The sequence below is a fragment of the Ostrinia furnacalis genome, unplaced genomic scaffold (genome assembly GCF_004193835.3).
Source record: "Ostrinia furnacalis isolate ACB-3 unplaced genomic scaffold, ASM419383v2 OfSCF0780, whole genome shotgun sequence".
NCBI classification, from domain to species: Eukaryota; Metazoa; Arthropoda; class Insecta; order Lepidoptera; family Crambidae; genus Ostrinia; species Ostrinia furnacalis.
The window spans coordinates 1,691,036-1,704,843 of NW_021131019.1; the positions used below are offsets into that span (position 1 = coordinate 1,691,036).

The 13,808-nt window shown below is 36.6% G+C and overlaps 1 protein-coding gene across 1 annotated transcript; it reads left to right on the forward strand.

The window, feature by feature from the left end:
- Positions 1-629: 629 nt before the first annotated feature.
- Positions 630-13,357, forward strand: LOC114350067 (ATP-binding cassette sub-family B member 10, mitochondrial). The gene is made up of 10 exons (XM_028300715.1): positions 630-1,068; positions 1,389-1,595; positions 1,753-1,955; positions 3,069-3,203; positions 4,092-4,238; positions 5,421-5,652; positions 9,005-9,282; positions 9,407-9,490; positions 9,748-9,903; positions 11,304-13,357. The coding sequence occupies exons 1-10, from the start codon at positions 702-704 to the stop codon at positions 11,607-11,609; spliced, it is 2,115 nt and encodes a 704-aa protein (XP_028156516.1). The 5' UTR covers positions 630-701; the 3' UTR covers positions 11,610-13,357.
- The last annotated feature ends 451 nt before the right edge of the window (positions 13,358-13,808 follow it).

Sequence of the window (13,808 nt, forward strand, 5' to 3'; positions counted from 1 at the left end):
TTCACCGTCACCACTCTTTACCCTTACACTCTGCATCACTTATATTTCCTATTTGCACATTTTAACTGTGTTTTATTCTTATTTTATACTTAAAACAAGAAGATAAAAATTTTTGCTGTGTAGGCGGCAAAAATCACAAACGCTATGAAATGTCAAGTTGACAGATCACCAATTTCCATAGAAAGTGGTGCCAGCTGGTGTATGAAGAAGGTAAACTAGATGATAAAGCAGAGACAATTGGTAAGTTTTCTTATACCATAGACTAAAATAAGGCAAAGATCATAGACAGCTCTCTCAACAGAACGCTGTGTTTTATTAAGGCACATAATACTTACCTACATACGTACCTCATTACTCAGCATAGCAACCCTAGCAGCGTAAGAAGAGTTCAGAGGCACGCGATAGAAAGAGACAAAACTTGTAGGTGAATAAAATTGTAGGTACGTAGTGCTGTGCGAGCTGAATTCCACTGTATCGCGTCGTAGCAAGACTCGCATTTATTTAAATCGTCTTGCGGAGTAATCCTTCTGTACCTGTACTATTACTTATTCTGTGGTCCAATCCAATCCACTCACAAGATGTCATTTTCACAGATTATAATGAATGACATGTGACAATGACATTGACGTTTGACTTGACAGATCAGACAAAATGCTGTGATGTTTTTTATTTTGTGTTGAAATTATACAATTAAAAGAAAAATGTTGCAGCGTTTACTTCATATACGTTTCGATGTTAAAATATCTAGTAGGCATTCAAATTTATTATTCAGAACTGCAAATCATAGTTTGCCATGTAATCAGTGCGGGTTCAGGTTATTTTCTAGTCACAAGGCTGTGGCCCTTCGAAATTATTACGAGAAGTCTTCCTTTATCAGAAATGGCATTTACTGTATTAAACCAAGGTATTTTAGTAGCCAAGTGGATGCCGAGAAAAAGGATGCTCCAGTCGATTGTGTTAAAACGAAGGCTCCATTGGAAACTACGAAGAAAATCAATGTGAAGTTAAAGACTTCAGAAGTAAAGCGATTGTTTACATTGGCCGAACCTGAGAAATGGACTCTGGCTGGTGAGCTGTTACATAAATTACTTATAATATTGAACATTGCCACTAGGGTACACTAAATTAGTCTAAAATATATAGAACTAGCTGCTCTCAATAACTGTCATGTGTTGTTATCATTATTTGATAAATGTTCACTGAGGCGATATTGCTTTACTATGTTTTCTCAGTGGAATATTGTAACCATATTCATAAATTGGAAAGGGATAGTCTATGAAGAATATTAAATCGTAAAAAAAAATATTCCACCTTAAATTATTTTATTTTTAATAAAAGGATGTCAATTTGTCTTGATGTTATTTAACATAAGCTTTTACTACTTTCAGGTGCCATAAGCTTCCTTGTAGTATCATCAAGTGTGACTATGGCGGTTCCATTCTCCCTGGGCAAAGTTCTAGATATTATCTACAACAGCACCAGCGACCTGGGCGCTGCCAGAGAGAAGCTGGATACACTGTGTTTGATGCTCTGTGGAGTATTCCTCATTGGCGGCCTGTGTAACTTCGGCAGAGTGTACTTGATGTCAATATCTGGTAATTTTGTTATCAATGATATGAGATAAAAGGGGATCATTTAGAAATTAAGAAGACTGCTTTGTTTAATGATGATCAAATTATCATATTTTAATTCACAATTTTTAAAAGGAATTCATATTTTTTGATGAATACAAAGCTTTTTTCTTTACTACAGGTCAAAGAATGACCCAAGCTCTCAGAAAGCAAGTTTACGCTGCAATAATGCGTCAAGAGCCTGCTTGGTTTGGCAAGACGTCGACGGGTGAGCTTGTCAACAGACTGTCAGCAGATACCCAGCTTGTTGGTCGGAACTTGAGTGAGAATGTCAGCGATGGACTGCGCTCACTATTCATGGTGGGAGCAGGTACGGGAATGATGGTAAGTTTGAATAGTTCATCCAGTGTCATCAGTCATAAGCAAATTATTATTAGTGTCATTTGCTGTTGGCAGAAAAATGCTTAATAAACTTGTACACAAGACAGCACATCAGACTATACATTTTCGTTGCAAAGTCGCTATTAACGCAACTGCGTAAGATACCACAGTGTTTACGTTGACGTGCTGCCGACTGTACATTCAACATGATCAATATTTGAACTGTTTTGTATTTCCATAACATTAATGTAAAGTAGGTACAAAGTTACCGTAATTGAAATGTGTTACATTCTATTACATTGTGGTTGTAGTTAAAGGTCACAGGTAATAAAATAAATATGTATAGGAAAACATAGGTTTAAAAATTTGTCAGACACTTATTTTAATGTTATAATTTTGTTACCGTGCAGGATAAGCCAAAATAACATATAATCTTAAGTCCTGCTGAATAAAAGGTTGCATTGCTTAATTTTTCTCCACCCATTTTATCTTGGGACTCTAGCAAGAAAGAGCAGATATCCTTTATCTACAATTTGTCTTCTTAAAAGAGCCGAAACTAATACCCCCATAAAAGACAATGCCGGAAATTGGCGTCTTTTTTTTTTCGCGCGGCCATCGACCAAACATTGTTTTTTGATTACAAAATAGTGTAATAAACCAAACTTACTAAGACATGTATACGTCTAAACTCAGTCTGAACTGAGTTACGAGCATTAGAAGTTTGATGATTTTCATACTAGATTTGCTTTTTGCGCGCAAAGTTTTGTAAGAAATTGCAGCAAAATAGTGAGATTGTATGTGTAAAAAAACAATACCATCCATTAAAGGCTCCAGACATCAGTATGGAGCAGAATCAGCGCAATAAAAAAATAGCGCAATATTTTGTTGCAATTTCTTACAAAACTTGCGCACAAAAAGCAAATCTAGTATGAAAATCATCAAACTTCTAATGCTCGTAACTCAGTTCAGACTGAGTTTAGAGGTATACATGCCATAGTAAGTTTGGTTTATTACACTATTTTGTAATCAAAAAACAAAGTTTGGTCGATGGCCGCGCGAAAAAAAAGGACGCCACTTTCCGTACAAAATCTGGCATTGCCATTTACTTTCCAACAGTTCTACATGTCGCCATCCCTGGCGCTTATTGGATTATGCGTAGTGCCTCCTGTGTCGATGTTGGCCGTGGTCTATGGGCGCTTCGTGCGAGGCATCACGCGGCAACTGCAGGACACACTGGCCGAGACTAGTGAGGTAAATTGGTATTTGTGTGTATAGTATTATGGTCTGTTTTCTATTGAACAAAAATGTTAAACTCTACTTCACAACTACTGAACAATCTTTATTTGGTCTTTGTTTTCATTGGCTAACATTTTAAAATGATTTTTAATTAATTTCTTTATTTTTGAAGTTCTTCCATTCGAACTATAATTAACTTTTAAAAAAAATAAAACCGACTTCAAATGCGTGAACACAAAAAAAAAACTAAAAATTAAAAATATTGCGTATAAAAAAGTTCATCTCCAATTTTCCACCCTTGAGGGTGAAATATTTTCTTCAAATTCGCATGAAACCACCCTTTTGATAATACCTATTCAACAAAAAAATAATCGTTCAAATTGGTTTATAATCGGCGGAGATATTGCGTATAAAAAAGTTCATCCCCAATTTTCCACCCTTGGGGGTTGTTTTTTCTTTTATTAAATTCAAATGGGACCACCCTTGAGGTATTACCTATACGCCGAAAAAAGATTTGTTCAAATCGGTTCATAATTGGCGGAGTTATCGCGTAACAAACATAGAAAAAAAAAACATACGGGTCGAATTGAGATCCTCCTCCTTTTTTGAAGTCGGTTGAAAATTCACCTTTCACATGGTCTCGTAGTAAGGACTTAGTATACCCTGATAAGAGGAACTACTGTATTTGTACTAAATATCATTTATATTGCCAACTTACTTTATTGACAGTAGAGTAAACCCTACAAATGTAACTCACCATAAACTACCTATCAAATGTGAATCATGCCTAGAAAACCAGATCCAATTGATTTATTTTGCGAAAAAAATTGAGATAAGTCTTAATGATTTTTTAAACGTAAATAAATCAATCAGCGTGATTAGAGGTAATATGTTTTTTCACAGTTAGCCGAAGAAAAAATATCGAACATAAAGACTGTAAAAGCATTTAGTAAAGAAAAACTAGAATGTGAGTCATATGGGAAAAGAATCGAGAATTTACTAACACTGGCCTACAAGGAATCTTTGGCTGTTGGAAGCTTTTATGGAATGGTAAGTTATGTATCAATGGGTAGAATAAAAAAAAAAATACAATGCAATTATAGCCTGACCAGGAACATAAAAACCCTCGCCATGTTGCGGAAAACTAATGGTACTAATTTCTTTTAATGGCAACAGTAACTGAAAACTTCATTGACATGTCACCTTGCATGTCAGTCTATTGCTGTCAAAGTATAAACAAACTTTATTTTAAATGTGCGCAATTGATTTTGTGCTTTTTATAGTCGTGAAAGAAAAGTGGTTCACAATGTGTTAAAGTATTTGTCGAAGAGAAATACTAAGGGTTCGGACAATATTTTCATTGAATAATGTTTCCGACAAAGGTTGTCAAATTGACTGACATGTTTATCGTATAGTACAGTCCACTATGAAAATTAGCTGTGGTTTGTTTCAACTACCTATTTTAAAGTTTTTTGTCACTTTCTAAGTGTTGAATTTTATGGAATTGGGAAAGAAGTACCGAGTTTGAAGCGTTCATGAGCAGACATTGCAGTTGAATATTCAAGTTCTGAATTTGATTATTGATGAATAATAAAATAAATCCTACTAGCTCGATTGATGGTTTCATTTAATTTATTTAAACCAGGTTACCTATAATAATATTTTTTCGTTAATTTATGAAAATATCAAATTAGCCCGTAATCCTGAATCCTGATACATAAAGTTAGCCTATTAATTTAACACAGGTACGACTGTACTCAGTGTTGCACTATCAAATGCAATTGACGCGCCTCTATGCCAGGGTTTTTATGTTCCTGGTCAGGCTATACTTATTTAATTCATCAATTTAAAATTTTGATCACACTAATCATTGCCTCATTATTTGTAATTCAAAGTCGCATACTTGCTTCTTTTCTATACCTTTTGGTACAGGCCCTGTATTGTACTTTATGACCCTGTACTACAGGGTCATGCAGTAGAGACATGAAAATAATAGGACAAAAAAGTTTCAGACACTGCTCTTCATAAGTTATCAGTGTAATTTTATTGAATTGTATTCTGTGGTTGTGCCTTTAAATAAATAAATAAGAATTAGTTAGGGGTCGCCGACACTAGCGTCTTGCGAGGGTCACCTTCTCGCTAAGGCCTGCGCAGCGTCGACCCTTGAAAGACGCTATTATGGGGAGTCCCTTACAGCATATCACATTCACAAATGTTGCGAATACATTGCAGACCGGCCTATCAGGGAACACAATAATAATCCTAGTTTTATACTACGGAGGCGGCATGGTTGCGACGGAACAGCTGACAGTTGGCAACCTCACCTCGTTCCTATTATATGCAGCCTATGTGGGCATCAGTATTGGTGGCCTAAGCAACTTCTACACTCAGCTCAATAAAGGTATTGGAGCTGCGACGAGGTTGTGGCAGATTATTGACAGAGAGCCTAGTATACCTGTGACAGGTTAGTACTGCACCCATCAATAAACATATTGGTGATGTGATAAATTGAAAATTATGAAAAAACCGGTTATTATTTATGAATAATTACTGACAGTCGCGGTAAAAGTGATAAATTAATAACATTTAAAAGTGATTATTTAATAATTCAACCTTAGTACTAACAAATATCATAAAAGAGAACAACATCTTGTGTACGTGCTCTTGTACAGCCAAAATTTTTGAATTTCACATTTATCACATTGACCGTAACAAATACACCAAACTTGACGTAAATTTTTCTTTTGTCTATTTTTCTTCAAGGCGTCAGTAAATAGGCATTTACTGGACAGGTAGACCCTAGAATGCATCTTACTTAATATTTGTTTAAGTTGTCAAATACCTACTTTGCTCAGTGCCGGATTAAGCCAGCGCGGGGCCTGTAGCAAATTTCTATCAAGGGGCCCTTGGTTTGCTGCTTTAGGTTCTCAAGTTTAGGGTATTAAATGAAACAAAACTGTTATCTACAAATGAACTTTTCTTGATTTAATGTGGGCAAATTTAGAGATAACACTTTCAATATCAACTTCTTTAAGGAAATCATGCTCTACGAGTATATTCAACAAAGTAAGATGATTAAGACGTTCATGTCCCATCGTGTTCCTTAATTAATTTTTAATACGTAAAAAGAACGTTTGCCACTGCAGTTAGTGATCAAGAGAGACATGTAAATGCGCAAGGCAATATCTAAGTTTGGAAAACACGATTCTAAAGAATTATTTATTAAAAGTTTATAAAATTGCTGCTCCAGAGGCTCCTGTTTCTTGCTGTCAATAAGAGTAGCCACATCTGTTTTAAGATCAAGTAAGTCAAGTAGGGGAGACTGGGTACGGTTGAAACAATTTTGCTTTTATTGTCTATAATTTTGTTGTTTAATAACCAAGTGACGATTACGATACGTGAAATTGAAATTTGAAGTTTTAGCTTTGATATGGCTGTATCATTATAGTTCCTGAAAAAAAAAGAAATTTTTTTTCTCGCGAGTTGGATTCGCCTATTCTTGTTCGTCCCAGCCGATCCTTAACTGCGGTTGCTGCACCTCTTCCTTGCACTCTCCTGAACGACTCTGTGTTACCTACTGTGGCTGCCCCTCTTCCTTGTACCCTCCTGTACGACTGTATTGCTTAGCCGTATGCCTGGTCCAAGGTTCGACGCCAAAAATCAACAACAACAAGTTCATATTAAAACGCTGACGAGTTTTTTGTTTGTTTGTTTGACCGCGCTAATCTCAGGAATTAGTTGTTTGATTTAAATAATTATTATTGTGTTGAATAGCTCATAAATTGAGAAAGGATATAGGATACATACAATCACTCTACGACTAATAGAGGCGAAGCAGTAAAGTAAAATGTTGCTAGCACGGGAAATAGTATTTAAACTATTTTCACGCGTATGAAGTTGATTTTGGGGCATCGAACCTTGGACCAGGCATACGGCTAAGCAATACAGTCGTACAGGAGGGTCCAGTGAAGAGGGGGAACCATAGTAGATAACACAGTGTCGTTCAGGAGAGTGCAAGGAAGAGGTGCAGGAACCGCAGTTAAGGATCGGCTGGGACGAACAAGGATAGGCGAATCCAACTCGCGAGCCCTGACAGGGATACGCTGCTTAAGGTGGCCCTTTATAAGGCTTGGGAGCCTGCGGGTGACGAGCTATTGGACGTAGAGAGGGTTATTAACTAATCGTAAATTTTCTACTTTGTCGAAGATAAGCACGTGAACGGTTTGTCCAAAACATAATGAATTTGGTCTTATTCAATGCAGGATTAAGTACCCTTCAACCGTCATGAAGACCACTTTTCGATAGGGTAAGTCCTTTACGCAGTATAACCGGAAAACCGAAAAAACGCCCCTTTCTGGGGCCCCCACCACTTAAGCACAACTCCGTCGAAGTCGAAAACCTACGAGAGTCTTTATGGGCAACCAATGAAGCTATTAAAGCAATAAAATCTTTTGTAGGAATTATTTCCGATTTAATTCATTTTTGTGTTTAATTCTACTGGTCTATTCAGACTGCATAAGATTGGTAATTCATTTATGGGAAAATGTATTAAATTCTTTAATAAATTACCACAAACTGTTGTAGAACTACCCATTGACCATTCATAAATTCAAAGCACATATTAAAAGTACCTTAATGAAAAAGGGCTACTATAAAGTCGATGATTATTTAAAAGATAAAAATGTTTGGGATGCGTTACTGCCTAGCTAGCATAAATATTTATAGTTAACTTTGTACATTTTAAAGCCTGTAAACCTTTGAAAAAGAGGCAGACAATTTATAGTGACTGAGTTTCTTGCGCTGCTTCTTCTCAGCACTGGCCCATTTATTGTCCTGAAGCAGTGGGTAGGGTTAATACTGGGACGTGTAAAAGTGCTTTTTTTAAGCCTATTCACAGAAATAAATGAGTTTTATCGATTATAATTAAACATTAGAACATTCATTTACCGCAGGCGCAGGACCGTTCATTGTGGAAAACCTTGGGGGAGGCCTTTGTCCAGCAGTGGACGTCATTTGGCTGAAACGAACGAACGAATTAGAACATTCACGTTAAAAAGTTCGTAAAATATCTACCTACTTATTTTTATGATTTAACGTGATGAAATAGAGTTCTAGATTTTCAAGTGAAAGTAAAGCATAGCCTAAGCGCTTCGCGTTTAAGGCATGCAAGATATTTTACGCTCCTATCTAAATTAATCTTTTTTTTATTTCGGTCAGACAGGCGATGGAGCGCGGGGCCCCCAAATTCGCGGGGCCCGTAGCATTTGCTACTCTTGCTACGTGGCTAATCCGGCACTGACTTTGCTCTGCAAAGAAAATGAGGGTCAAAAATACGGTGTTAAAATAGGGTTGGCGAATAACAGGACCTTCTGATAACCTAGAAGTGCTTCTATCGTATCAGAACTTTTCAGTTGGCGTCATTGTCATAGCCATTACTGCTTAGTGGCGCCAACTGGTGAGCGCAAATAGAGAGAGCCCTCAACTAATCACGCCGATTCGATTTGGCCGATTCTTCATACAATTTGAAATCGGGCACAACTATCGGCCAACTAAAAATCAACGGTGTGCGCCTACTCTTATAGTGACTCTGGTTATAGTTTATTTTACAAGTCAATTAGTTATTCAGATAAAAGATACCATAGCACTTTATTTTTGATGTGTTAGCTGCAAGTCACGTAGAGATAATTATCTGTTATTAAAACGAAGATATCGATGTAATATCTAGATAAGATACGTAAAAACAACCTTAATATTAAGGAATAAGCATCGGTTTCGTTTTGAAACTTTCTATTTTTATCAGCCTTATTTTTGTTTAGGTGGTCTCAGGCCCAAGGACAGGCCAAAGGGCGAGATTATACTGGACAACGTTTGGTACTGCTACGAGGGTGCTCCTCTTATAAAGGGCTTCAAGCTTCACCTCTTACCTGGGAAGTCTGTAGCCCTAGTCGGCAGATCAGGCTGTGGCAAAAGCACCATAGCCTCTCTGATTCTAAGGCTGTATGACCCGGAAAAGGGAAGGATAATGCTAGACGGCGTCGACATACGAGAGTTGGATCCTGTTTGGTTGAGAAGCCATATTGGTTATGTCAGTCAGGTATGACGTTACGATGTAACTCCATTTTTGTGTGTGTATTAAATAATTATGATTACTTTTTATTGTTTACGAGCGTCAACTATATCAAATTCAAATATTGGATCTTAATTTAGTGTTATTTCAGGAACCTGTATTATTCAATGGATCGATCAAGGAGAACATTCTGTATGGCGCGCCAGATGATTATAAGGAAGAAGAAGACAACAAGGTAATTAGTTAAGATAAGCGTGTACTATGCTTACTATCTAAGAGCCTAAGAGGAAAATTCAAGTCCATTCTGGGGCTGCTATAACGTTTAATTTATCTCGACAAAATAATAACGTTGACACAATGACAATGCCTATTATTGAAAACGTAATCCTACATAATATAATTGCAATATTAAACTTTTTCATTGATGGAGCAGTAGCAGGCCGCAAAAATAAAGTTATATTTTTAAAAATAATGAATTATTTTTTTTTACAGAAAGAGCCGGCATGGCTAACAGCGGCTCGCACGGCGCACTTACACGAACTAGTTGTTTCAAGCCACGAGGGTTGGGAGCGGCAAGTGGGCGCGCGCGGCGGCCAGCTCAGCGGCGGCCAGAAGCAGCGCGTCGCCATAGCGCGGGCCATCGTCAAGGTACTAGTCTCACTAGTGTCACTAGTCTAGCTCGTGTTACTAGTCTAGCTCGTGCAGCTAGTGTCTTGAGCCACGAGGGCTGGGAGCGGCAAGTGGGCGCGCGCGGCGGCCAGCTCAGCGACTGTGTAGCTAGTCTAGCTAATATACAGAGTCTAGAATCTAGATAGTCTTGCTAGTATAGGTAGTCTAGCCAGTGTGGCTAGTCTAGCCAGAGTAGCTAGTCCAGCCGGAGTGGCTAGTCCGGCCAGACAGGCTAGTCCGGCCAGAGCAGCTAGTCCGGCCAGAGCAGCTAGTCCGGCCCGAGCAGCTAGTCCGGCCCGAGCAGCTAGTCCGGCCCGAGCAGCTAGTCCGGCCAGAGCAGCTAGTCCGGCCAGAGCAGCTAGTCCGGCCCGAGCAGCTAGTCCGGCCAGAGCAGCTAGTCCGGCCAGAGCAGCTAGTCCGGCCAGAGCAGCTAGTCCGGCCAGAGCAGCTAGTCCGGCCAGAGCAGCTAGTCCGGCCAGAGCAGCTAGTCTAGCCTGGGTATTCTTGTCTTTTTTGTTGCCTATTTACAACTATACTTACGAGCTATTTACAACTATACTTAAGTATGGAATCCACCTCTTGTATTATGTTCCGAACGTTTTGAAGAACTCCATGATTTATCTATTTATCTATAGTGTCAAGCTAAAGTTTATAATATAACCTTTATAATGGTACCATTTTTAATTTAATCTTCATTGTCATTTAGTTCTAATGATCGAAACTCGAAACTAATGGGATGATTCCATACTTTTGCTCGCGAGTGTATTTTGTTGCCTATGTTTCAAAATAATTCGATCCTGGATTAGTCTACAGAAAATTTTACGTAAATCACAGTAAAGGCGATCTTGACATTATTTTTTTAATTAATTGATGTAAATAGGCGACGCGACGAAACGAAGTGAAGTAAACTAGTTAACCGACCAATACAGTCATATCAGTTACCTATTTAAAAGGAAAATGTTTAGTCATTCACTTACGTCCAAAATACAGGGTGTTAGGTAAATGGGTATATGAGCCGACACTAGCCCATGTTAACATTGTCATATAAATGGTATGGTGAAGTCAGAAATTTGATATCATCATTTTATTTTTTTTAATTTTCATACAAAATAAATTTTATATAAAATGCGATTGCGATGTCACAGTCATTATTTGCTTCTTTATAATAAATGTTCTCAGTGCATGAAATGAAAAATTGCAATTCTGAATCAATATTTTATGCAATTTGTTTGTATTATTACTAGATACATTAGGGCATTGCACTAGACTCGTATAGCACAAAAACATTACGACAATGACATGAGTATCTTGGCAGTATAAAGATATGGACATAGGCCAATTTATATTTAATATTAACATAATGTTTTTATTTGTTTCAGAACCCAAAAATCTTGATACTAGATGAAGCTACCTCGGCACTAGATACGTATTCAGAATACTTAGTTGATAAGGCCTTAAAGGAGATAAGCAAAGACCGTACTGTGCTCACGATCGCTCATAGGCTAAGCACGATACAATCGGCAGACGAGGTGGCGGTATTAGAAAACGGCGTTGTCATAGAAAAAGGTACGTACTCAGAACTAATGGCCAAGGAAGACGGATTCTTCAGAGAATTGATAACGCATCAGACATTCGCGTCTAAATCCAAGTCAAGGGACAAAAGGGAACTGCAAAAGACAAACTAAAAACTTTGGGCTCTCACGCGCTAAATTAAGGAGAATTATATTTTTCCACAAATACAAATAATATATTTTAATAGCGACATTGTAAATGATACTTCCGGCTGGTAAAAATTTCGCTTAGTCCGCACTAGGGCGATGCTTGGTATGTATGTCATTAAACTGGTGCTAAGCGTTGCCTTTTAGTTTGTTGACTAAAACGTAAACGCAATACGTCGGTAATGGTGCTTTATATTTTGTGTCTATTTCAAATGTCGACTAGTAAGTGTTTGAGAGCCCTATAACAGTACATTATTGTATGAAAAATTTATTAGTGTATAATTTAGATAATTTGTTATATTGCTTTTTATTTATAAACATCAAATCTTATATTTGATTTGATGAAGGCGAAGTGAATATACCTATTGAATATGCATTGTTGTGTCCGTTCGATGTGTTTGGTGATGCGATAAGATCAAGCAAACAAAATCATATCAATATCACTATGGTTACAAATAAGAGCACAAAATAAACGGCATATGTGCGTTAATTTTAAATTGTTATTAAATATAGTTTTTTGAACAAGGGCTGGCACGAATGGAATTTGTTACATTTCACCGATATTTTTTTTTTTTTTTTTTAATATCTTAAATACATGCATATTGGTGGTACTTTTAAGAGATTTATAGATAAATTGAACCAGATAAGGATAACTAATCGCAATATCGCAATCGCTGTACTTAACCCCACAACCAAAGTTCAGTTTTAAAAAAAATCAGGATTTACGTAAGTCTGGCGAGCTAACATAGATAAATGCCGATAATGTTGTTTTTATTGTTCCAATTATCAAGACCAATAACACTAAGCGCCAAAGTTCACGACTTTGAGTAATTTTTGTTAGTTGCTAGATAACATAAAGATAAACAAACATAAATCCATTCATAAACATTTGTACTCATTCGTAAATGCTCGCTCTCACCACGTTATTTTTTTTCCCATGGAGTTCAGATCCGGGTATTGGTTAATTTTACAATATTTTTGTCCATCCAGGGACTATTAGTTTTTCTACACTATAATGTTATATAGATTTTACAAGTACATAATATACTTTACTTTCTGCAAACAATATTTGTGAATATAGTGAAAGAATAACAACAGAAGTAAGTGCGTCAGCCTTGAGATAACTCCTAAGTTAGTGTTCAAAGGAAAATATTTTGTTCATAGTTGTTATTGTTGGGTTTGAATTGGAAGTATTGATTTACATATTCGTTTTATTCTATCCATTCGTTCCAGTTCTATTGGAAACCAAACTATACTCTACAGGTCATTGTAGTTATGTTAATAGTGTTCATTCCGTTGAATCTACCTGCCAGCAAAGCATTATTACCTATTTAGTTTTTAATGTTGGCAACTTTTTGCAAAGAGTGCTATCAGTGTTGTTATTATTATGGCAACACAAGTTGTTATTGAACCAATAACGAATGCCTGCAGCTTTTGTCTGAAATGGTAGGTATTTAAAGGAAAATTTACAGGTGTTACCTTATTGAAGCAGTTAAATAATACTAGATTAATCTTATAAATTGTACAATGACAGAACAATATTGTGAAATACGATTTATTTGTATATAAGAATTGTTTAAATTTATAATTATGACATAGTGTTAAATAACCAAAACAATGTGAAATTGAACAAGTTGTAAGTGATATGTGACGAAGGTTATTTATTAGAGTATTTTTATTTTAGTGAAACGAATAAAATGGTTGTTGTTATTTTATGTGGTCGTTTTATTTATAAAAGAGGTAAATCCATACGTTGAAATTAAGACATATTAATAAGTGCATGTATTTATGTACTGGTAAAATGATTCAATCTCATTAATAAACGATAAATACTACGATAGCGCGAGCGACTGTTTCCTCAGGGGAAACATTGGCCTTTGATCCAGGGTCGAACATTAGATAAGTTCCGTTAGAGCGTGTCATGATGATTATGATTTAGAACAAAAACTACTTTATAGTATTTTATCATTTTAACAACTTTTTAATATGTGATAGATTAGTAAATGTTAATATTGTACAGGTAATCGGCCGTTGGCGTTGTATAGTTGAAGTCATCGTTTGAAATTGCTGTGTAATGTAACTAACATCTATGAACCTTAATTATCTTATCAACATTTTCCCTAAAGAACGTTGGATAAATAATAATAAACCATTGGACTTTGAACG